The 24,093-nt window shown below is 36.6% G+C and overlaps 1 protein-coding gene across 2 annotated transcripts in view; it reads left to right on the forward strand.

Annotated features, from left to right (window-relative positions):
• The first annotated feature begins 791 nt into the window (after positions 1-791).
• LOC131039832 (glucuronokinase 1) overlaps positions 792-24,093 on the forward strand; it is a 140,778-nt gene continuing 117,476 nt past the window's right edge. Inside the window, exon 1 of one of the 2 annotated variants that reach the window (XM_057972694.2) lies at positions 792-1,133. In XM_057972694.2, coding sequence (XP_057828677.1) covers positions 924-1,133 — 210 coding nt within the window. In that variant the 5' untranslated portion in view covers positions 792-923. The remainder of the gene's footprint in view (positions 1,134-24,093) is intronic. The other variant, XM_057972688.2, reaches the window with a different exon arrangement.

Raw genomic sequence — 24,093 nt, forward strand, 5'->3', positions numbered from 1 at the left:
ATAGCAATAATTTGTTCTAACTTCAAACTAAGCCTCTAATTGGTGATCTTTCAAGAGTTATGAATTTGAGAGTCGCCTTCAATATCCACAACTTTAATATTCTTCTGTTGACAAAATCTTAGCCCCTCTAGTAAGACATCTAACTTAACCCCATTATTTGTGGATGGGTCTAGAGTTTCTTATCTAGATAGCTCAAATGAGTTTACCTTCATCATTTCGTATTATTCATCCAACCCTAATTGGATCCATATTACTTATGGAGGCCTCATCCACATTTAATTTCGATATTCCAAAGTTAGGTGCTAATCATTTGATTTCCACCCTCAACACCTTAGCCAAGCAAGAGGAAAAAACCAATGAGAGCTTAAGACTCAACTATTTCTTTGTCATCCTGTTGTCTTAGCTAATGAACTCAATCGCTCTATGTGAATCATTCTAAATTTGACTAAAATATGCTCATAAATTTTGATATCAATTTTATTTTACAAGAAAATAACTAAAATATCTCTGTCATTAAAAAAACATAGATTTATTTCTTTTCGTAAATACTAAATCCACATTAACTAATTATAACAATTCTCATTCAAAATATAAATACCTATTCTTAATTTAACCCATCACTATTCTCTTTTTAAAAATTAAGAACCTTATATTAAAAAGAAGATATAGAAATAATTCTAAAATACAAAATAATAATAAAATAGAAAACACTAAAATAATAAAATCTTATAAAACAAAAAAAATTGAAACGGTAAAGGCAATGCCTGAATTGCCACATTAAATATCTTTCAATGCATTGGAAAAGAGCATACCTTCTAAAGCCCGAGAAATGGGAAGTGAATTCTGGGTTATATTCTTAGCAGGGCCCTGAAAATAACAAGAAAAAGGAATGCAACTTTTCTTTCTTCAGTCATTTGATTAAAATGGGCCTGATCGAAGAAAATTACATAGAGCACCGTGCATATGCGAGAGTTGGATTGTTGGGCAATCCCAGCGATGTGTATTATGGGCGTACACTTTCATTCGGCCTGGCGAATTTCTGGGCAATCGCCCGCCTTAGGCCATCACAAGATCTCGTGATCGAGCCGCACCCATATCATGATTTGGTCCAATTCAACTCTCTCGAACACCTGGTGGGTACGCTTTCTTTTTTGGTTTTAAGATTCCATACTTTTAGAGTTTGTTTTTTCATGAGTTTCCATTTGCAGACCTTCATCGTAGAGCTATTACCAGTGCATTACTCTGCCTATTTTCACAATGCACTATATTGTTTTTCTTGAATTCAGATATGGCCGAAACCTCTTACACACAATTGGTGCATAGACGCGTGTGTACTTGCATAATAAGTAAACATACAAAAACATTATGTCAACAAACATTTTGAAACACATTTAATTTTTACATACATTTTAGAGTTTTCGATTCAGTGTTTGTCGTTTTGTTCAGAATTTTTGGATTGCAGCTCTTGATTTTATTGTGTTGGCTATTTATCCTAGCCATACAATTGTTGACTTGTCATGCAATGTTGAATAGGGATGTGTAATCCTCCAAATAGGTCGCAGCAATGTTGCCTCTCCATAAACCTTGCCATACGCTCTCATAAAAGAGACACAACCTGTTTGAGATTCATATGCTTTCATACCATGATGGGCACCAGCCGTACCTTTTCCACAATGATTTTGTAAGTTTGTGGTTTACGATCTTTATCAAGCGTATGAGTCTGGACTGCAATAGTATATTTTACATTTCCAGGGTACAAATTTCAAAGGAATTCATCCACTGTAAACTGCCATACATTTCTGGGTATGACCACAACGACCTTATGAGTAGTATATCTTTGTTTTCTAGCTGTATACTAGTATTTATGCTGCTGTTCCTCTTCATTGTGATAGGATTTGATACATAACTGTAAAGCGGAAAATCGCGGTCGAACCCTAGTTATTCTCCCCTCTTCTGACTCCGAGGAGAGAGAAGGGAGGTTCGCTAGGATTCGATGGGTTTTCACTTAAGGGGAAGACTTTACATTCAAAAGAGGGGTTGAAACTCATAAGATTCAATCCCACACAATGTAAGATTGGATGCTAAATGAATTTCAAGGGTTAGGAAAGCAAGGCTACCCTCTTTTGTAAAGAATGTGCATAGAAGAATTAAGCTAAGCATGCATAGAAAGTGACAAAGATTCGCTTATAAACTGAGTTTAGGTTATAGGATGAAGCTGCGGACCTGGAATTAGCAGTAAAATGTCGATACGGCGCTGTCCTGCAAATTTGAGCAAAAGTTGTCGGGACGATGGCGCCCGGCGCCACGGTCCTCCGAAAAATCCGTCAAACGAAGGGGGATCGGTTCGTCTTTGCACAAGGATTCCAGATTTTCAATTTCAGCCGCGTACCTGCAACCTTGTTCTAAGGATGTTTGTATCCTTATGTGCAAAGGTTTAGATGTTGTATGTTGTAGTATGTAGTATGTTGTATGTAGCATGTAGTAAGTGATCTCCTCTTCAATGGTTGAATCCTTGTCTTGAATGCAACACTTAGCCTTGAATGGAGACTTAGAAGGAATGCTTGAATGCTTGAATGCTTGAGTATAGTTTCCACGCTTTTTCCGTCATGTATGTGTTATCTCCAAATGAGAGAGAAAAATGTAGTTTATATACTTGTCAATTAGGGCTGATAGACTGATTTTCCCGACCTTAGGCCGACCAGGGAAGTATATTTCCAAATTGCAATAAAAAAGACCCGATATTACTTAGGAAACCGGGCCCAAAATAGGACCCAGGGACCAGGGCGCTGGGCGCCCTGGTCCTGAGGGACCAGGGCGCTGGGCGCTCTGGTCCCACCTCCGGGACAGCGGGGTGCAAGGAGGTTCAGGCCAATGGTACTTGAAAAATGCAGTTTTTGGTGTCGTGAGCAAGTTTTGGGGTCTCCATTCAGGTTGCGTGTTGCGTCGCCATCGTGAAGACCGAAATGCAGTCGAAATTGCAAGTGTCGCAATTTTAGGACGCTACAATAACATTAGAAGTTGGTTAGGAAATCGATTAATATAGTTGTAACAGCATATGGTGAAGTTTAGAAGTTCATGATAGCAAATGGTTTTATACGAATACACTCTTTTTTGTTGACTAATTGTAGCACCAACAATTTGAGTGGTTTACTGTCAGATTTAATATTGGTTTTGAAGTTGAAATTCAGTATCGTAAGTTTGGAAGGCTATGCCACCATGATAACGCTTTATTAATCTATATTCAGCTATTGCATGCATTATAGACTACGCAACTTGCAACCAGGTTGCATAATATTTTAATATTATTAACCTGAACACTGCATGCTCTTACCCTACCCATCTTAGGATCTTGATGATGAAAAGGTGTTAAGTTTCATGCTTTATCATTGTGGAGTTTCAAAAATAAATAAGTACAGTTTGGAACATATACTGTTATTAGAGTTGTTTTCTTGCCAGCTTGTAAAGAAAGCTAATGATATAATGTAGAGTATACTACAAGCACAATAGTGTCAGGGAATTCATATATTACCAGAGAGAAAGAAGGAAAGCTCAGTCACCAGAAAAGTATAATGTAGAAACAGAGCACCAAGGCTGTAATGTCCCCACTTTGAAATAAAATTTAATGATAAATGATATTAATAAAATTAAAATTAAAATATAAAAGAATACAATTAAATATAATTAAATTTTAATTAAGTTAATGAATAGTCAAAGATATGAAATGAAAAGTTGTGACTCCTCAAACATGAGATATAAAAGGGAGAAGAGAATCTCATTTGAGGGGATAATTTGGGGAATCAGAGTGCAGATCTGATATAAATAAGAAGTGCAGATTTGAATGTGAAAGGTTGTGTTCCTTTTAAAAGGCAGAAATAATGAAGAGTTGCACTCTTTCAAAGGGTGCTAATGGTGGTAAGGGTGTGTCTCTTGCCAAAGGGGCATACATGATGAAGAGGTGTGACCTCTCCCTCACATTGGAAGATATAAAAAGGAGAGTCTCATTTGAGGAGGACATCCAAGGGAGATCAATTTGAAGAATAATTTATTATTCTCAAAGGGCAGTAATGAAGAGCGATGACTCATTGCTTATGAAGAGGTGTGACTTCCCACAAATGAAGATATAAAGAAGAGATTAATTCAATTGAGAAGGGGGAATTGGAGGAACCGTCCATAAGATCAAAGAAGACAAGAAAGTCAATGGATCAATATCTAATATTAGAATTAATAAGGGTGAAAATTAGCAGACTTTGATATTTATAAGGGCAAGATTCAGGGCAATCCCAAAAGGGGACATTACAAAGGCCTAGAGATAGATGAGTTGAAATGGAGGGAATAGACAAGATTCATATTAGATGTAGAAAATGAAGATGCATGATTTAATGACCTTATTCAAGGACAAAATAGATGATTAATCTAATGACACATTTGTTGCAAAACATGCAAAATCTGAATGTACCTAGGGCAAATCATGCTGGTGAAGGGAGTACATCAACAAATAATATCATAGTTGTAATTGGTTTCACAACTAAACCTTTTCAACTCACATTCATACAAAGGGAAGAAGGACCACCTAAGTTTGAAAAGCAAAATTCAGTAGTGTACATGATATTATCGCTTGCTACAATGAATATAGAGCCCTTGAACCATAAATTCAGGCAGAAATATCCCTCACACAGTTCTACAATTTGAAGATGACAAGTGGACCTAGGAATGAATAAAGGCCTATGACAAATCTGCATAATCGAGATTTACAACATACATTGGGGAAACTAACTCTTCCTACTTTTGATGAATCAAATAAGTGTACAACTTGTGCTAGGATTAAAAAATTAGACACATATCTTTCACTTAAACCCATGTATGAAGAAGAGGCTATTAAGTTTGCCAACCTTCATCTAGAGGCAATAGCACACAAATGTTGCTACAATGGGTTGGTCACCCAAGGTCATAACGTTGTCAATACCTATGACGAGTTTGCCTAAAGGCTGATTGATCGATTTGACAGAAAGGATCTTGATATTCATTTCAACGAGTTGGCTTGACTCAGACAGTACAACATTCTGGGAAACTATGTGGCAGAATTCTAGGGATTGGTTGTGATGGTTATTGATGTCTCTGAGAGGAGGCTCTCCATGCTTCTAATGAAAGGTCTATCTAAACTTTTCAAAGGCTTCCAAACCACCTCCTTTGCAGGAGGCTACTAAATGGTCCCCGGCACTAGAGACTTTAGTTCCTAAAAGTAAATTCTAGTCAAAGGCTCCTCCAAATAAACCTTTTTAGAAAGGATTTACTGAGACAAAGAAATCAGCCATACAAAAAAGAGGAAGAGAACAAGAATGAATTGATGCAAAAGAAGCTATGTTTCACTTGCAAGGGACCACGGGTTCCCAAACATAGATGACACTGTTTGAATGGTTTCAGATGAGGGAGTTGGAACCCAAGAGCTTGAGCTAGAGAATGAGGAAGAAGAACCAAAACCTGAGAAACAGGAAGAAGTAATCTCAAGAAATACCTTTGCCATACTATTTGGTACACCTAAGTATAACCCCTTCAAAGTCTAGGGGTTCTATATGGACATTGGATCACGGTGTTAGTTGACAATTGGGCAACCCAAACATTATTTATAAAGGATAGGTAGCCAAGAAGGGTCTTGAGATAGAATACTTTGAAGGATTTAATATGATAGTTGCAAATGGCTTCACTATTCCTTGCACAAAGAATATTTCCCAGTTTAGCATATAATGTCCCGTTTTAGGAATTATGGGACAATTACTTAAATTCCTTAGAATTACAATATCTGATTTTGTGATGTCCCCATCCTAGTCAGGGCTTTAGAGTTGATGAGTTGGCTTATTTCTTGGACCCTTGTAGGCTAACAGGGTATGGACAGAGGGTCATGGAGATAGTGGATGGAGGATGATGTTCTTCAGTTCAGTGTTGGGTTTAGTTCAGGCTTCGTTTGAGCAGTTTCTGACTCCGTTTGAGGGATCTGACTCCGTTTGAGGGATTTGCTATTTATAGATGGAAAGTTGGCTATTTTTAGACAGGCCCCTGGTCACATGGGTTTTGTGAGCTTTATCTCCAGCTTCTGATGGTTCATCTTTTGGAGTCATATTGAGAGAGATATTAATTTTCAGTGAATTGCAGGTTATATTTAATCAATGACGTTTATTATAAAGTCACATTGACTTTTTAATAAAATATCTCACTTAAATTTATTTAAGTGGCTTATTTATTTTCTCTATAGTTGGGCGCCCCTATTGAAAAGTGTTTTAACACTTATTAAATTTTTTATAACCCTAAAAGCAACCCTAATTGCAAATCGTGGGTTTTGCATAAAGCCGCCCCTTTTGAGAAATCAATTTCATTATTGTTGAATACTTGATATCTCGTTTCTCTTTGGGTTTTGGAGCTTGAGGGTTTCAGATTGGATTCTTCATTGGAGAACGTCCATTCTTTAGTGCATGTTAATGGTGAGACTGTGAAAGATCAGCTGAATTGTTGCAGCTGTGGTTGGCTTCATTCAGAAGTCAAATTGGTGATTATTGCAGGCAGATCTGACTTCTTCAGGCAGATTGGTGATAGGGATTTAATTCTTTGTTGTTGCTGTTTCTTTGTGAGTTGGGCGTCTCTTTCCCAAGACTCACAATTTGCTCATTTTGGTGCCATCTTTCATGCTGTTTGGGCGTCTAGTTTCTTAATAAGAGCAAATCTGAATTGTTTCCTGAAATAAAAAATCAGAACTTTGTAAGTTGCTGATTGAATCTTTTTATTTCAATAAATTGGCTAAGGACCTACGGGTATGCTTCTAAATTCTCCAATTTATTGTTTCAGCTGATTAATTTCATGTATTTTGTCAATATGTGTTGAAAATTAAAGAAACCCTTTCTGCAACTTCTGTCTATTTCTGAAAGACCATCTCTAATAATAAAAAACACAAAAAGAATAATAAATTACAGCAGGTTGAAGAATTGAACCAGCAAGGGTTCTTTGCAGATTTTTACAATAAACTCATGCAATTGGAAATATGAATACAATTATATAAGGTATGACAATAATCAATGCCACTTGCTCTCTCTGATTTTTACAACTAAACAGTATGCTTAAGTGAATTGATGAATTGTGCACTAAGTGCAACAATCACTTGCTGTATCAAATATGACAAAGTAAATATGCATTGATATGTAAAGTGATATTGCCTACGGCAATATGGACTGCTGTCTCAGATATAGTCACTTAAATCATGCAATGTCTGATTTGTATGATTGCCTGAAGTGATATAGCTGCTGTGTATGATTTGGCTATAATAAATTGCAACAATGATGAGATATGCTGTTTCAGATCTGACAATGATATCTTGCACTTTGATGGGTCCATTTCTGATATATGAGATTGCTTGGAATATGCACCCGATAATGGGCCTTTGGCCTTACTCACTTTGAGCTCTTCCAAACTGGAATAAGAAATAAGATATAAACACAATCAATGCCTTTTGTGGATGAAATGATTGCAAATATATATTTACACAACCGATTGGTTGTGCCTCTTGGAGTATAGAGACATATCTTTGTTATCATACCCCTTTGTTTATTGATACCCTATCGATCCATGTGGTCGATGACTTCTTGACCAAGTCTTACGTGGCAATTATAAGCATATCCTTTGCTGAGTCGTTTGTTTACATGATCACTGCTTAATAGCTTATGATGATCCTTCTCGACTGTTGACTCATATAATCGTATTAAGCATGATGACCTCCAATCATACACTTAAGCTCTAACGATGACTTAATCACTCTTATTGATCAGCTTGGTATGATAATTTGTTAGTTTATAGATTTAAGTTTGGATGATAAAGATATGATTGTAAGAGATCATTCACCTCTTTGTCTACTTTCTTTAATGACCTTTCGGTTCATTTTGCAATTTTGTCTCTTTTAGACACTTCACAAAATTGAAGAAGTACTAGCAATGTAAGGTCTAAGCATGGGAACATTACATAGCATCATTTTGGACAGCCATAAGGTGACTGATGGCTTCTATATTGTTGGCATAGGAGTTACTAACATGGTGTTGGGGGTAAAATGTCTTGGATAATTAGAACTATCAAACCATGGAGCTGAAGTTCCTCTTAGAGGGGAAGGAGGTAGTGCTTTGTGAAATAACAAATGGATCTCCTAGAATTGTTTATACAAAAAGAATAGAGAGAACTTTCCATTGACAGTGTCATGTCCCTATGATAATTGTACTAAATATGTATTTATGTTATTCAACTTTCTGTTATTTATGTAATAGCCATTCAATTTCATATGATGTTAAGTTGATCACCTACGATTGAATATTAATTTAATATTAATTTGTATTACACTAATTAATGTCCTATTATTTATTATACTAAAATTATTTATTGATGTATTACATTAATCAATACCTTACTATTTAGCAAACTAAGATGGATGTATTACTGAATATAAAATTGTTGACTATGAAATTAATATATAAACTTAGCCACCGCATGGGAAGCACCTTTTCAGTCAGGCACGACCCAGACTGGGTAGTTGGACAATCAACATGTCTCAAATAAGAGCCACATCCCCTCTACCATAAACGTGACCATTAAGACCAGCCCTGATTACTATATCATGGGCAGGAGTCTCATACGGAGGGATAAGAAATAAGTTTTAATATTTTTCATGAAAGGAACAATTTGCATCGTTCAGTTTACCAGTCTGTAAGGTGATATCCCAGGTATGTCGCATACTCAGAAAAAATGTCGATTGGTTTTAACGTTTCAAATAGACTGGTAACTTGCACAGTATTTAGATTCAGGGTTATAATATACAACGATAATTTGCATCAATGCCAAATTCACGTGTTCTGGTATTAAGCCGTAAATATCCACCATTCAACTTGTACATTACATTAAACTGCAACAATTTAATATGATTCAATAGAGCTGTGGATTTCTATTAATTAAACTTAATGTCATATGTGTTTTTATAACTACAATCAGTCACAATCTGATACGTATAAGCAGTTTACAACTGTAATAAATCTGAATAATGTTATGCTATGAAATAGCCAGTCTTCCACAGTACGTCTAAAAACTCTATGATACATTCAGATATACATAAATAGATTATTAATTAAGTAAAACCACAAAATGGCATAAGCGAGTTTCCTAATCACTTTATTTTATGTTCATCTGATTTAATAACCATAAAATTATATATATGAACTGCTAAAATACTGACAGATTATTAATACAAATCTGAATTAAAACACACTATACAATCTTATGTCAATAACAGTAAACAGTAATAATGAATCTATATTTACAAGAAATTCACTAATCTACCTAAAATTCCAGGAAGGCAGAGAGATTGGGAGAGGAGGATAATGTTTGTCCCAGTTGTCCACCTCTGGTCCATGTAAGATCAGTAGGCCAGTAGGGCATATGACTGTTACTGGGCCTGGGACTGGCAACAATTAAGCCCCTCTACAATCTTCTACTTCCTTGGCTTAATAAATTTAAGGGTGGGACAAGGAATGATTACGGAGATAAGACCCACACCACTATTAGTAAGCCAAAGGGGCATAATGACTGCCTTTGGATCCAGAGTGGGATGGATGGGCTAACCGGATCACCCCGTGTTTCACCATTATGGTTATTAAAGGAATAATGTTTATAAGCTATTTGAGTTGCAATTGAATAAATGTTTATGACCGCTGCATATGTATAAGAGATCTCTGTTTGCATTAATATAACTTACTTAGAATACTAGCAATGTTCCTATTTCTGCTTTATTTTTCCATCTGTTATTCCAGGCAAACATATTTCTGCTTATATAACTAGTAAGGGACATTACAGAGAGGTTAGGTTGCATGGGCAGCCCAATGTTTGGTAACAATCATGGCTTCTTCAAAGGGTAAGATGTCCTATCATGTTGATATCCAGTCTACTTTGGATAAGCAATGCAAGATTTTTAGTGATACACCTCTAGGCAAGCCACCTAATAGAGGTTTTGAGCATGTCATAGAATTGGAGGAAGGAGCCAAGCCTGTCATTACTACTACTTATTGCCATCCTAGGAGGCATAAGGAAGAAATGGAGAAAGCCATCAAGGAGCTCGTAGATATGGGCCACATTGAGCCAAGTTCAAGCCTCTTTGCTTCATCTATAGTCTTGGTCAAGAAGAAGGATGGAACCATGAGAATGTATATAGACCATAGCAGCCAAAATCTTTTGGGGAAAAAATCAGCAAGCCAAAAATATAAGATTTTTTTTGAAAAAATCAAGATTTAAATGGAAAAAAATGGGTGAAAATTCTACTAGTTTTGAAATTTATAGGCATTTCAATAGTATAGAGATACAAAGAGAAAATAAAATTGCGAGTTTAGCCATCAATAATGAAATATCAAACTAAGTATTTGTATGTGCCTATTTGAAATTCTGTTAACTCTGATTTATTGTCTTTTTGCTCTTTAGTTCTCAATTGTGACCTGTGAAGATGAACAAGCATTTCAACCTACACAAGTAAGAAGCATTAAAATATCATGTCATGGAAGATTCCAAAAAAAAAAGTCTAGAGCTTGACATAAGACTTCTTCATTGATGATAATCATGATATACACGAGGACTTCACTCACTAGAGAGATGAGAACAATCTTTCTTTCATATGGAAAAAAAATGTATTGTCAAGACTCAAGAGTTTACTTATTGGATCTTGCCTATCATAGCTATTGAATTTTTCTAAGCTGCATATGTCCAAGGCTATTTGATTGCATGAACTAGACATTCATAATTGAAACTTAACAACAGTTTGAATCTGATCCACCGTAGATATGGAAGGTACAGAATTGCATTTTTATAGCCATGTCCCTAGTATTAGTTGCCTAATCTCCAATATCACTTAACATCATACTTGTATAATATCAAGGCTGAAAGTCCAAACAAATCCTTACAAGCTTCCAAAAAGCTAAGAACTGGGGGCGTGAACTAAGAGCTAAGCGAAATATTAAATACCCTAGTCATGTTATAATTTGCAGCTGAATAGCAAAACTTGATTTGGTTAGTGGCTATTTGTTGCTAGATACAACCATTGGATCTTTGAACTAAAACTTGTTAGAAACAACCTCAATTCCTAGTAAAAAGAACTTTCTAGATTGATACACAATCATGCAACACAAGAAGAACACAAGATTTACATGGAAACCCTTTCAGGAGAAAACCGCAACAAAATATTTCTTATATAAAATTCTCTTCACAAGCTATTTAGGCATCAACCCAGATGAGACACCCATTCTCTCTTAATGATTTATAGGCACTAACCCATAGGAGACACCAATTCCCTCTTAAATGATTTGTAGGCACCAACCCATTGGGGACATGAATACCCACAACCAAGCACCAACTCAGCAAGAGATACAATCTCTTGTTTTCTTAGAAAGCACCAACTTCCGAATGAACTACTTCAATAAATGATGATCAAATGCTTTGCCTTCATAAAGTATTCTCGTTGATGTTACACTCTACACAAATTGAAATAATAATTGATTGTTCTATTAACAAAAGAGAGGAAGGAATACTCCTTATATAAGCAATTACAGAAGATCTATCCATAACGGGAACGATCGAGAACTAAAGACATAATAGAAATATTCTAAATACTAACTAATTGACTTACAAAATAGAAAGTTACTAGAAAACTAACTATATGATCTAAATGACCATTATAAGCTAAATATTACAATATTACTTTAATACTTGCCTTAATGGTCATTCTACTAACTACCATGTAGAAGACTTGTCATGATTTGTTGGTCTTTTGACCATGAACGCATAGAAGGCTGACCCCTTATCCTTTGAATGCTTTGCGACACGAGCCTACTGTTTTTGATTAAGTGAAAACAGTTTTTGAAGGGGCCCCGAAACCCTTTACATCAGATTAAAAGAAAGATAAAGCTTTGAAAGCCTGGCTAGATAGAACAAACGAAAACAAAGATAGGGACTGCCCCAAAAGACAGCAGGGCCAGTAAAACCAGCCCAAACAGCCAACTACAAAGGCCCTCATTTGGCCTTGTGGGAACGAAGAGTCATATCAAAAGAGGGCTTGGACGTCTTTGAATGCTTTCCCATAACAGTAATCCAACCATCTTCAACTTTAGCTGCCGCAACAGACCAATCCGAAGGGCCCAACACCGATCTTTCCGGAGTGGAAAAACATGAGCCTACTGTTGAGACCCTCCCTGGTTGGATTTTTGATCAGCCAACCGCTTTTTGTAGAACTTTTTCATATGACCAAGTTTACAATAGTGACACCCTCTTGCTATCGAGAGACATGGAAAATGAGATTAAAAACAACTTCTCAAATACCTTCGATTTTTGTTGATTAAAAATGGGAAAAAAAACTGATCGTGTAAAAAATTTTAATATCACGATTTTCTAGAAAATTGCTCTAAATCTGAACAGTTTTGAAAATCTGCGATTTTGCCGAAAATCGTCAAAAAAACGAGGACAAAAAACCCTCCATTGTTTTGGAGAAAAATAGCAAAAAAATCGTGCAAAAACTTAGTACTTTTGTAGGAATGCTATTCGCTTTAGAAACCCTAGGCATGATCTCAAAATGCTGCAAAAACTTGATACCCACGATTTTGATGAAAAAACCGTGCAAAAAAAAACTCAGCAGAAAATATGAACCAGAAAACCACAATTTTTATCAAAAATCATTCAAAAACTTTGGTAAAAACCCTTGATCTTCAACAGAAAAAACCACAAATTTTATTCTAATTAATCTGCCCAAAAAAAATCCACAATTTTTGTTTTAAAAAAACCGATCAAAAAACTTCTAGAAATGTCCTCAAAATTTCTAGGTAAATGGACCACAAATTTTTTAAAGGAGAGGAATATTTATATAAGCAATTACAGAAGATCTTTCCACAACAGAAATGATCGAGAACTAAAGACAAAATAGAAAGTTACTAAAGATTAACTAAACAACTTAAATGACTATTATAAGCTAAATATTACATTATTTCTTTAATACAAATTTGATGCAATCACTTTCATATTTATCCTTCTTAAATCTGCATAAACCTGTTCACAATTTTGCTTCAAATTTCGTCATAAATCTGCTTTAAATTCCTTCACAAATCTGCTCCAACTTCCTTCATAAATCTGCACTAAATAATTTCACAAATCTGTTCCAAATTTCTTCATAAGTCTTCTATAATTGTGCTGACAAATCTGCTATTTACGTCTGCTCAAATCTGCTAAAGTCCTGCTCATAATTCTCCTTCAAATTTTCTTATAATTCTGATTTGGGTTTGCTCCTAGGATCTTCTTTGAATGGGAATGGTTTTTACATTGAATTGCTTGCATTCTTGCTACCATCTCAACTTCATTTATACCATATCATACCTCTATGAAGGGAGGCGACTGATTGAAAAGATATATCACCTAACAAAGGAGACAACTTTTCATTTTATATGCACCCCTTCACCGCTCACCACAACACTTGGGCTCTAGACATTGGTCGGTCCATTTAGTAATTGGTATGTTTATTTAGAATTTTAAATCCGAAGTGGGACAACAATTTCCAAGCGTTGGCCACTATTAAATACTAATTAAATTTTGTATTGCAAATTACAAAGAGGATGAAGGCACCAATGTGAAAGAGGGGTTGGCTAGCATAAATAAAATCCTCCTTTAATTAATTCGTCTATGTAGGTGTTGATGGTGTTTTGATGCACTATTGAACACAGAATAAAATACCAAAGGTACTCTATCCTCTCTTGATAAAAGACTCTCAAATGCTGAAGATTTGCGAAGGATCACTTGAGATGACTCCAAGGTTCTTTTATGTTAGGTCTTAACTTGTCGGATAGCTTCAATGGTATTGATGTTCTTTGGTGTACTTGCGAGGGGACTTACGTTGAACACCTGAATGCTCGAATGATGCTGGAACGTGGGATGTCACTTGACTTGATTTTTTTAAAAAAAGGAAAAAGGATAAGGGTTAAGAAAACTAATCTAACTCTAAGAATGTAGGAGCAATGGGTGATCTTTGATGAAACTCTAACTAAGTCTTGCTTTGACATGCAACAAACATCTCCACAAGGCTAGTGCGATCTTCTAAGGATAGCTTTATGATTTTCAAATCATCACCGCAAGCATAGACACCATCATGTTGATGCATATCAGTAAAGGAATGATAATTGAAGTTAAGTATGGGCTAATATGGATCCAGTTGACTACGCAGGGCACATTACCATCGGCAAAGTGTTAGTAGTATGGATATGCGAATTTCACCATTGATCATACAAATTTCTTCCATTCATCTAATAACATGAAAATTAAATTGAGAAGTGTAGAGACCATTCAAATCGTTGAATCGACACATAGAATTCACCATATCTTCAATGAAGTTTACATGTCTTTTGCAACAATGTCTTGGCAACAATCTTTGCCTTCTCTTTCTACTCTTACTCTAAAATGCTATCTACTATTGAGCTACTAACTATTAACTATTAACTATCGACTATTAACCTTACAAATGAAGAAGTAAGGCCTTTTATAGTGCTCTCATTACATTTTAGTGGCTCAGATCAATTTGAGATCAATGGCCAAGATTACAAGGTAGAAACCCTAATTAGGGTTTGTTGAACCCATTACAAAGCATTTAATGCTTGACCAATGACATGATTACATTTGAGGGGAGACATTGTTGTGACCATTTCACACATCGCCCCATTGCGAATGGGGACCCCTGCTTTTTTGCCTTCTAGGGTTTGTTTTCTAGGTCTTTTAGGGTTTTGTCTGTTAGCCTTTGCATTTTGAGTGTCGCCAAGGGGATCACCTGGATAGCAGGGTCCGCTTGGGTTAGGTCAAGTTGGTGAGTGGCTAAGTCTGAAAGTCCTGATCCTGAAATTTGGCTAAGTCTGAAAGTCCTGATCCTGAAATTTGGCTAAGTCTGGAATGTCCTGATCTTGAAATTTGACTAAGTCTGGAAAACTGAAGAACCTCCAAAAACTAGATTTTGCAATATAACTCCTGGAGGTCCGAAACCACTCTCAAACATCCTGAAAGTATATGAAATGTCACTTATACTTAAATGTTATATTCCATAAAATTATCTTGACGGAGAGTTCAAAAAGTCAAATTTCGCTCTTGACCCTTCCTGAAGGTCCAAAGCGAATTTTGCTCCTGACCCTTGCTGAGGGTCCAAGGTGAAAATGTTGTTTAAAGCATATTTGTCACTGACTTTTCTAATTTGTTTTGTGCAGGGTCTCCCGGAAGGATGATTGGACGTGACTTGATGCTTTTTGAAGGTTGAAGACATAAAAAAAGGATGAATTTTGGAGACTAAAGGAAAAATCGCTCCTAACCCTCAGAGAGGGCCCAGGGCGAAATTTTGATTTCCTTCATTTTGCAGTGAAAAGAGACCAAGTTTTGAGTATGAAGGGGAAACGAATGACTTTCTCCACTCACCTGAAGGAGTTTTGACTTGAAATGATGAAGGACCTTGTTGAAAACACAAAAATCGCTCTTGACCCTCAGAGAGGGCCCAGGGCGAAAAATCTTATAGGGGTCATTGCTAGCCTTATTTGGTCGATTCGAGATGTCAAAGGCATGGTGGAGGATGAAATGAGCATGATAAAGTATCCAGACTTGATTAAAGATGATGAGATGAAGGAGTCTTGCCCAGGAAAGGTAAAATTGCTCCTGACCCTTGCTGAGGGTCCAGAGCGAAATTCTTTGTATGCACATTTTTTTGACTTTTCTTGGACATGAGAACTTATTCATAGCATGAAACAAGATGACATCTTCCTTAGCAAAGAAATTTTGAGATGAAAAGTGAAGCATTTTGGTCCAGGTAGCAAAAATCGCTCCAGACCCTCAGAGAGGGTCCAGAGCGAAATTTTCAAATGTGCATTTTTCTTACAAGGTCAAAGTGATTTTTATAATTGGAATGGATGAAGGAAAGCATGTTTTACCTGTTGAATATAATTTGGATGATCAACAAAAGAGGCAATCAGGCCAAAAATGAAAAATCGCTCCTGACCCTCAGAGAGGGCCCAGGGCGAAAAACCTAATATAGGATCTTTTCATCCAAGTTTGAGAAAAGCCAAGGCTAGGCATGGGTTTGAAATAATGTTTAAATTGCCTTGAAGTGAAAAGAGATTGTTGAGAGTCAGGATTTTGAAGGCAATTGCAAAAATCGCTCCTGACCCTTGCCATTTGCCAAGGGTCCAGAGCAAATTTTCATGATTCTCTCCTTTGTTTGTGGAATTGAGACAAAATCTTGTGTGGATAGGAAGAGGATGTGATGTTTTATGCCTTAGAGGCAATTTGGAGTCCAAAAGATGAAGAAATATGTCTAAAACCAAAAAGTCGCTCCTGACCCTCTCTAAAGGCCTAGGGCGAGAATCACAAAAACTGCATGTTTTCTTCAAAATTGTGCCAGGGCAAGGTTAGGCTAGGGCGAAGAGACCTCCAAGTGCATGATGAAGGATGCTTTGCCTTTGAAAATTGATGATTTTGGTCACAAAATGAAAAATCGCTCCTGACCCTCAGAGAGGGTCCAGAGTGAAAATGTTGGAAATCCTCATTTTACCTTGCAACAACGAAGCAAATTTGGATGGAGTGGTTAAAGCAAGATCATTGCTTAGTGGCGAACAAAGTTTTAATGAAAAATGATGGAGAATTAAGCCCAATTTGCAAAAAATCGCTCCTGACCCTTGTTGAGGGTCCAGGGCGAAATTGACATTTCCACCTATTTTTCCTCATGCAAAATGTCAAATTTGAAGTGCAACACATTAACTGGATATCAATTTACCCTCCAGGAGATTTTCAAGTCAAGATGTGAAGTATTCAAGGCTAAAATTAGAAAATCGCTCCTGACCCTCAGAGAGGGTCCAGGGCGAAATCATCATGGAGTTTAATCAAGCCTTGTTTTGAAAATTAATATTCTCCAAATTGCATTTGATCGCCAGAATTGCTAATTTTGAGGCATTTGGAAAATTAAAATTAAATTAGCATTAAATTAAAGCATTTTGGCATTTAATAAATTGATTTTAAGCCTTAGAAAATCGAAATTTATTTTGGAGGCATTTAAAATTAATTTCTAATAAAGCGCTCAAGGCCTTATTTTGTTTTTATTAGCCAAGTCGGCGCCCTTTTTTTGAGATTTTACCTCCTTTTTTGACAAGTCGGCCTAGAGGAAGCAAAGGGGTGAGCGCTCTATATAATAGGAGATGCTTTGTTCAAGTTTTAATCATTCATTCATCCTTTTTCAAGTGCAAAGTTGAAGTGTGAATTGGAGGAGCGAAATATAGCATGTTGGAGGCGAAATTCTACTAATTGAGGAGCAATTTGAGGAGCGAAATCCAGAAGATTGGGAGTGAATTTCTTTCAAGTGTTGAAGGCTAGAAGGAAGTGGAGTTTATTCTTTTCAAGCTAGAGGAGGCGCAATTCATCCAAGAGAGGGCTTTGATCTACACTTTGCCTAGTGAAATCTATTTTTACATCATTTCTTAGAGTTTAATACTCAAGAGGAGGTATGGCGAAATCATCTTAACACCCTTGTTCAAGGTTTGATTTTTAGACATTTTTTAGAAAAGTCTTGCATGGTTAATTAGGAAATGATAACTCTAGATTTATCATGAAGTTTCCTAATTAATATCTTGAATCTTCCTTTTTGAGTCTTATTTTCTACCCTTTAATGCTCAAGGATTAATTTTGAAATGTTGTGTAGGTATCAAGATGGTGACTCCTAAGGTTGGAGTATCTACAAGTCGGCAGGCTCTCATCAAAGAAGATCCGGTCCAGGACAAAGATGATCTCCTCCAGCTCAGTATCATCAAAGAAGATCAAGCAAGGATAAGGGCGACCTCTTCCAATCCAGCATTCCAAGGCAAGATACATCATCATCCTGCACATCAAAGACAAAAGAAGTTAGAGCAAGGGTTTGTTGAAGAAGCAGATAGTTTCAGAAGAGTTAATTAAAGCTAGCTTCTCAACAACATCAAATTGGCATCAACCAAGTGTCAGACGAGTTGGCATCCTAGTCATCACTCCTCCAGTCGGATAGGTCCACCTCAGCGGGTCCAAATTCAATGTACCTAACTCATGGGAGGTGGCACAAACTTCGATGTACCTACCCCAGCTATCCATTGGTCGATTTTTCCAGAGAAGACATGTGTCCTAAAGATGTAATTTTATCATTGGTCAAGCATTAAATGTTATGTAATGGTTGTAACAAACCCTAATTAGGGTTTTCATTATTGAATCTTGGCCATTGATCTCAAATTGATCTTAGCCATCGAATTGTATTGTGGGCACTATATAAGCCCCGACTCTTCATTTGTGAAAGGCTAATAATAGAGATAGATAGAGAGTAGTTAGAAGGTGAATAGTCAGTTGATAGAGTAGCAATTAGAGTAGAATAGGTGGACAAGGCAAGAAATTGTTGCCATTGATTGTAAACAAACTCCATTTTCATTGAAGTAATGGTGAAGTGTGTCGTTTCTTGCAATATGCATGGTTTCTTGTTGAATCTTCAATTCTAGATGGTAGATGATTAGATCGAATGAAGGAAATTGTTGAATGCACCTGTGTGGGATCTGTCTAATCCAAACCACTAGCCTCTTGCTGATGGTAAGTGCGCCTTGCGTGGTCAACTGGAACAAATGAGCTTAATCATAAGTCGTTACACGTCTATTGTTTCATGCATTTTCTTGAATGATGATCATTGTCAGATGGTGTACGATTTAAACATATTAGAAGCATCCCTTAGAAGATCGCACTGAGTTGGTGTTGAATTGTTCAGCCTGATGGTGAGACCCAACCCAGTAGGAATCCACCTAGTCATTCATCCATCTTCTCGCATTCTAGGTAGTAGAGTAGACTTCCTGAACCTTGTATCTTTTGCCATTTATTTGTCTTCCAGTTAGTTAGTAGGACTTGTGATTCCAGCAAATCAGACGTTCAGGTCATTAAGTGTAAGTCCCCTTGTGATTCCAGCAAATCACATCATACCACAAAGAGCTTATCCACATGTAGAGATCCTACAGCAAAGAACCTTGGAGTCATCCCGATTGATCCTTTTTGCGACATCTTCAGCATTCAGAGACTTTACTCAAGAGAGGATAAGGTACCCTTGGGTATTTTATTCTGTGTTTGATAGTGTACAAAAAACACATCAACACACATGTCCCTTTTAGAAAATTTGACCAATAGATGATGAGGGTAGGTACATCAAACTTTGTGCCCATGTGGTAATTATTTTCTTTTGATAGATGAGCTTAGGTGCATTGACTCTGGACGCCTTCTCATGAAATGATATGATTGGATAAGTGATGACTGGGCCCCACCTTAGCTTGTTTGATCTTCGTAACTCATCACAAGTGTGTAATTGAATGCGACATATCTCTTGATGCTCAACATGTGCGAGCGCTTGATGTGATGATGACTTCGCTCATGTTGATCTTCTAACTTTGATTAACTCTTGCGAAACGATCGCATGTCTTGATCACCTGCATTCACGAGCTTTCATCTGGCTATTCTAGCAGAGATTCTTGGATATCCGAAGGAAATTCAAGATTGTGAAAATTCTTCTTGAGTGCTTGATGTTGATATTTACGATTCCGCCATTGTGTACTTGTAAGAGTTGACTAAGTTAGCGTCACACAATGATACTTGCTATCTAAGCGTAAAACCTTAATAAAATCTTGTAGTTTTGAGTTACGCTTTCAACCCTCCACATAATGCAATCACCTTGATCAAATCATAAAAAATTCAAAAATGATATAAAGAAAATATCATAATCACAACCTTGCCATAATTGAATAAGACAAATCGAATCCACTCAAAATACAATTTGATCAAAAGATGTTTAGACAACCCATTTCAAACCTGACACCAATTTGGTCACTTTTACGAATAATTTGATCAAACGAAGTGATCAAAATGGATGTCAATTCGGTGTCATCAAACTGACAGTACTGTCGCCTTATATGTGTTCAACCAAAATTGCACCCTTACTGCCGTAACTTAACCAAATCACCTTTTACCAATAGAAATGATATTGTCCGCAAAGTCGGCTTGTATGAAGATGACCCTTTTAGACTCAAAGCGATCAATACATCAAATTCATTGCATCTACAAATGGACTTACCACTGGATGATAATCAAAGGTCGCTGATGATAATAGTCACAAAGGATATCCACTCAGATCCAACTTCAAGCCGCCACCCTTGGAGGTCAAATTCGCTGTATAAATGACAAATTACTTTCACCAATGCACCAAGATCGTCACTACTGCAGTCAACAGAATCGTCCTCTACCAAAGAGATGAATTTTCTGTTAAAAAACGAGATCTCTGTCCCTTACTGACCGAATCAGCAGATGGAGTATAATCGCCTTTGTAAGGATTTGTTTGCTGTCAAAACAATGATCCTTAATATCGCTGAAACTTAGAGACAAGTTTGAATCGATACGTAGTCTTTCAAATTGCACAGATCCAAAATCGCTGTCTCAGACATAATTGAATTGGTGAAAAAGTGAACTTGCTGCACACTGGAGATCAATTGGAGAGGTGATTTCGTTGCCTTCAAAATGGGATCGTTGTTTGTCTGATGATTGCAGAATGTAATAAGATCGCCTAGTAATCGTTGTCTCAGTGATGACCATGTAATCGTTGTGCCTTGTGAATTCGATGCCTTCACTGAATTCGCTGTATGCCTGACACAAAATCGTTGAGTGCTATGAAATCACCTAGCCTCCAAGGTGAAGTCGTTGATGTTGAAATTAGAATCACCGATATAGAAGATCAAAGTTGCCTCAAGATGATCGAAATTTGATCAGAATCACCAATCGCTGGTGTATATATTGGCTGTGTGCAAGTCGATCATAGGCAATTAAAGGCAAGTCGATCATAGGCAATTAAAGGCAAGTCGATTACAAATTGATTAAACAAAGTGATCAATTTGAAGATAATAGCAATCGGTAACTAATCACCTTTTGGACAATTTTATTAAATGAGCCTGAATTGGGATACTAAGCAGTTCAACCACCTTCATTTAATGCCAATTCACAAACTTTAAATGACATTTTGCTTTATTTTCAAACCACTGGGCATCTTCATTCAATCGAATTATGAGGCCTTCAAAATTTCTAAGTTGAAATTGCCTTATTACCTTCATTGATTGATTGAAAAGCTTCGTGTATTAAATGGTTTCAATTATATCGCCACCTTTATTGAATGTCTCATTTTAACATTGATCTTCAAACCATTAATTAAATGCTTCACATTTGCCTTCGAATTTCATTCTTGAGTTCATACTTGATCATCGAATACCTTCTAGAGTTGCATCCTGGAAATTCAAATTGCGAGCTCTTACCATCTTCATTTATCGATTTGAACTTATAGTTATTCATTGTGCAAACGGATATTAAATTTTAAGCATCTTTGCATTGCTAGGAGCAATGACGAACAATACACGAAGCGTGCAATGCTTTGAAAAGCAGTAAAGATGCAAATAACCACCGCTGCTAAGCAGCGATGGCATCGCTGGGAGGCAGCGGTAGCAGTGCTGGGAAGCAGCAGTAGCGCTGGGAGGCAGCAGTACTACTGAGAGGAACCGCTTATTTTTCATGCCTTAGCCAAATTTTCGTGATTTTCATTTATTTTTTATTTTTTTGAATTTTTTTATTTTTTATATTTCTTTTGTATTTTTTAAATGTTTTAAATTTTTTAGGGAATTTTTGATTTTTTTTTGTATCTTTTGATTTTAAAAGATGCTAACTCTAAACTATACTAAACTAGGACACCTAAATTTACAGCTATGCTTAAAAAAAGTCGGGGTCCCCATTTGCAATGGGGCAATGTGTGATTTGGTCACAACAGTAGGGTCGATCAGCAATTGAATACTAAATGTTCTTCATAAAAACCCAGTGTTGCCATACATATGAAGTTAACTTGCAGGACATGACATTTATACTTGTATTAGAATGCAGATGGAATGATCTTTAACAACATTCACTTTTATTTCTCAGCACCCAAAAGATTGTATTGTGCCAAATGACAAGTCCATTCATCTCCATCATGATCACTGCTGCCAATTGAAGGGCACACAATATACCAAGAGGGGGTGGGGGAGGTGAATCAGTATATGCCAATTTCAACTTGAATAAACATTAATTTCCATTAATACCTTCCCCAAACATCACATCCTGATTCATTATTAAAAACATCTACTAGCAACACATAAAATACAGAACAAACACACACTCACACATATGAACACCAGATTTACATGGAAACCCAAAAGGGAAAAACCATAGTCAGAATAATTGCTTGGATCTACTGCCCAAATCTAGCCTCACAGAAATATGAATTACTTACAATATAAAGTAGGCACCAACCTATCGGAGACACCAATTCCCTATTACATTTGTAGGCACCAACCTACAAGAGACACCAATCCCCTCTTCCAAGGTTTGATCACCAACTCAACAGATGAGACACCAATACCCCACCGGAATACAGAGATATGAAATGCGGACCTTTAAATTGAAAAACTCAGCTTGCACTTGATTTGATCAACCTTTAGAACACTCTCCCATACTGCGTATGATCTTCTGATGAAACCACACAATTATTGGAATGCAACTCACATAGCATCAGATAATTACATTGAAGCCCTTATTGCATAGCTTTCCAACTTTCCAGGACAGATCCTAGAATACTAATATATGCATTACAATTACAATTACATTCTCATGTCAGCCTAAAATAAAGATTATTGCATTTGCAAGTCGGCCTTAAACAAAACCCTGAACCAAATGTGCATCATGTCACGTCCAATAGCCCACATGCTACCCTAGAAGAAAGAACACACCATGTGATTCCCAATGTAGCCTTATCAGGTCCCAATGGTCATCGACATGCTACCTTTGGTGAGCACACATTACAAACAACTAGCGCATCAAATGGGAACAGCAATCTACTTGATTAACAAGCTTATTGACCACTCTGTCACTTCAAACTCTTTGACCATAAAAGATTAACTTTGAAAACTTTGGAATCTGATAGAATATGTGTAGCTATACTCTCCTTCCAAACCGCAGGTCACAATGCTCAATATAGGCAGAATGCAGAGCATAACGATTTGCCAGTGCAAACACATGTCTGAGAAACAATCCTTAGAAACTTTCGGATCATACTTCTGGATCACCTACAATACCTGGAATGAATGCAAGATGACATTACAGTCATACACCAACTGATACTACAACTTGACACTGTTATTCTGAAATTCAAATGCTCAAACAGAGATATTTTACTTGCTGGTTCGACCTCACAGTGAGCTCCTCTCAATCTGCTAATTCCTTTGTCACATCATTGACACTCTGTTGACATCAGTGACAACATATGTTAAACACCAATGTCTTCATTGATAAGATCATTGCACTCACTAAAATATTGTGACTCAATCAGTCAAATCTGATCTCTTCTTTGACATCAATGACAACAATGTGACATTTCTTCTTGACATCAATGACAACAATACAACTACAATATTTTTAACAACCAATAATATTAATTTGGAGTTCTTCCCCCAAGTTTGCTTTTGCTATTCCTTTTCTATAGGCCTATGGTAGTGCTGTGACAGGTTTTCTCTCTAACATAGATTTTGGGTTCTAAGAAGCCTTGATTCCAACTCATTACTACATCAAGAATCAAACCATTTCCATAGTGAAAATTGTAGCTGTATTTTGCATAAAATTTGTTTTTCTTACGACTCCTATTATTGTTACGCTGTATTGATGGGATGTGTCCCTTACAATCTGCTACTTCTCTAAGGGGTGTCTCTTTAGCTAGAAGCTCTGCAACTTCTAGCTAAAGAGACACCCCTTAGAGAAGTAGCAGATTGTAAGGGACACATCCCATCAATACAGCGTAACAATAATAGGAGTCGTAAGAAAGATACAAGGATGAAAGGAAATGTTATTAGATATTGGTAATTGTAAAAGGGATAGATCCCACAACATATATACGTGATGGATAAGCATATATATATATGTCATTAC

The sequence above is a fragment of the Cryptomeria japonica genome, chromosome 5 (assembly GCF_030272615.1).
Source record: "Cryptomeria japonica chromosome 5, Sugi_1.0, whole genome shotgun sequence".
In the NCBI taxonomy this organism is placed as follows: domain Eukaryota; kingdom Viridiplantae; phylum Streptophyta; class Pinopsida; order Cupressales; family Cupressaceae; genus Cryptomeria; species Cryptomeria japonica.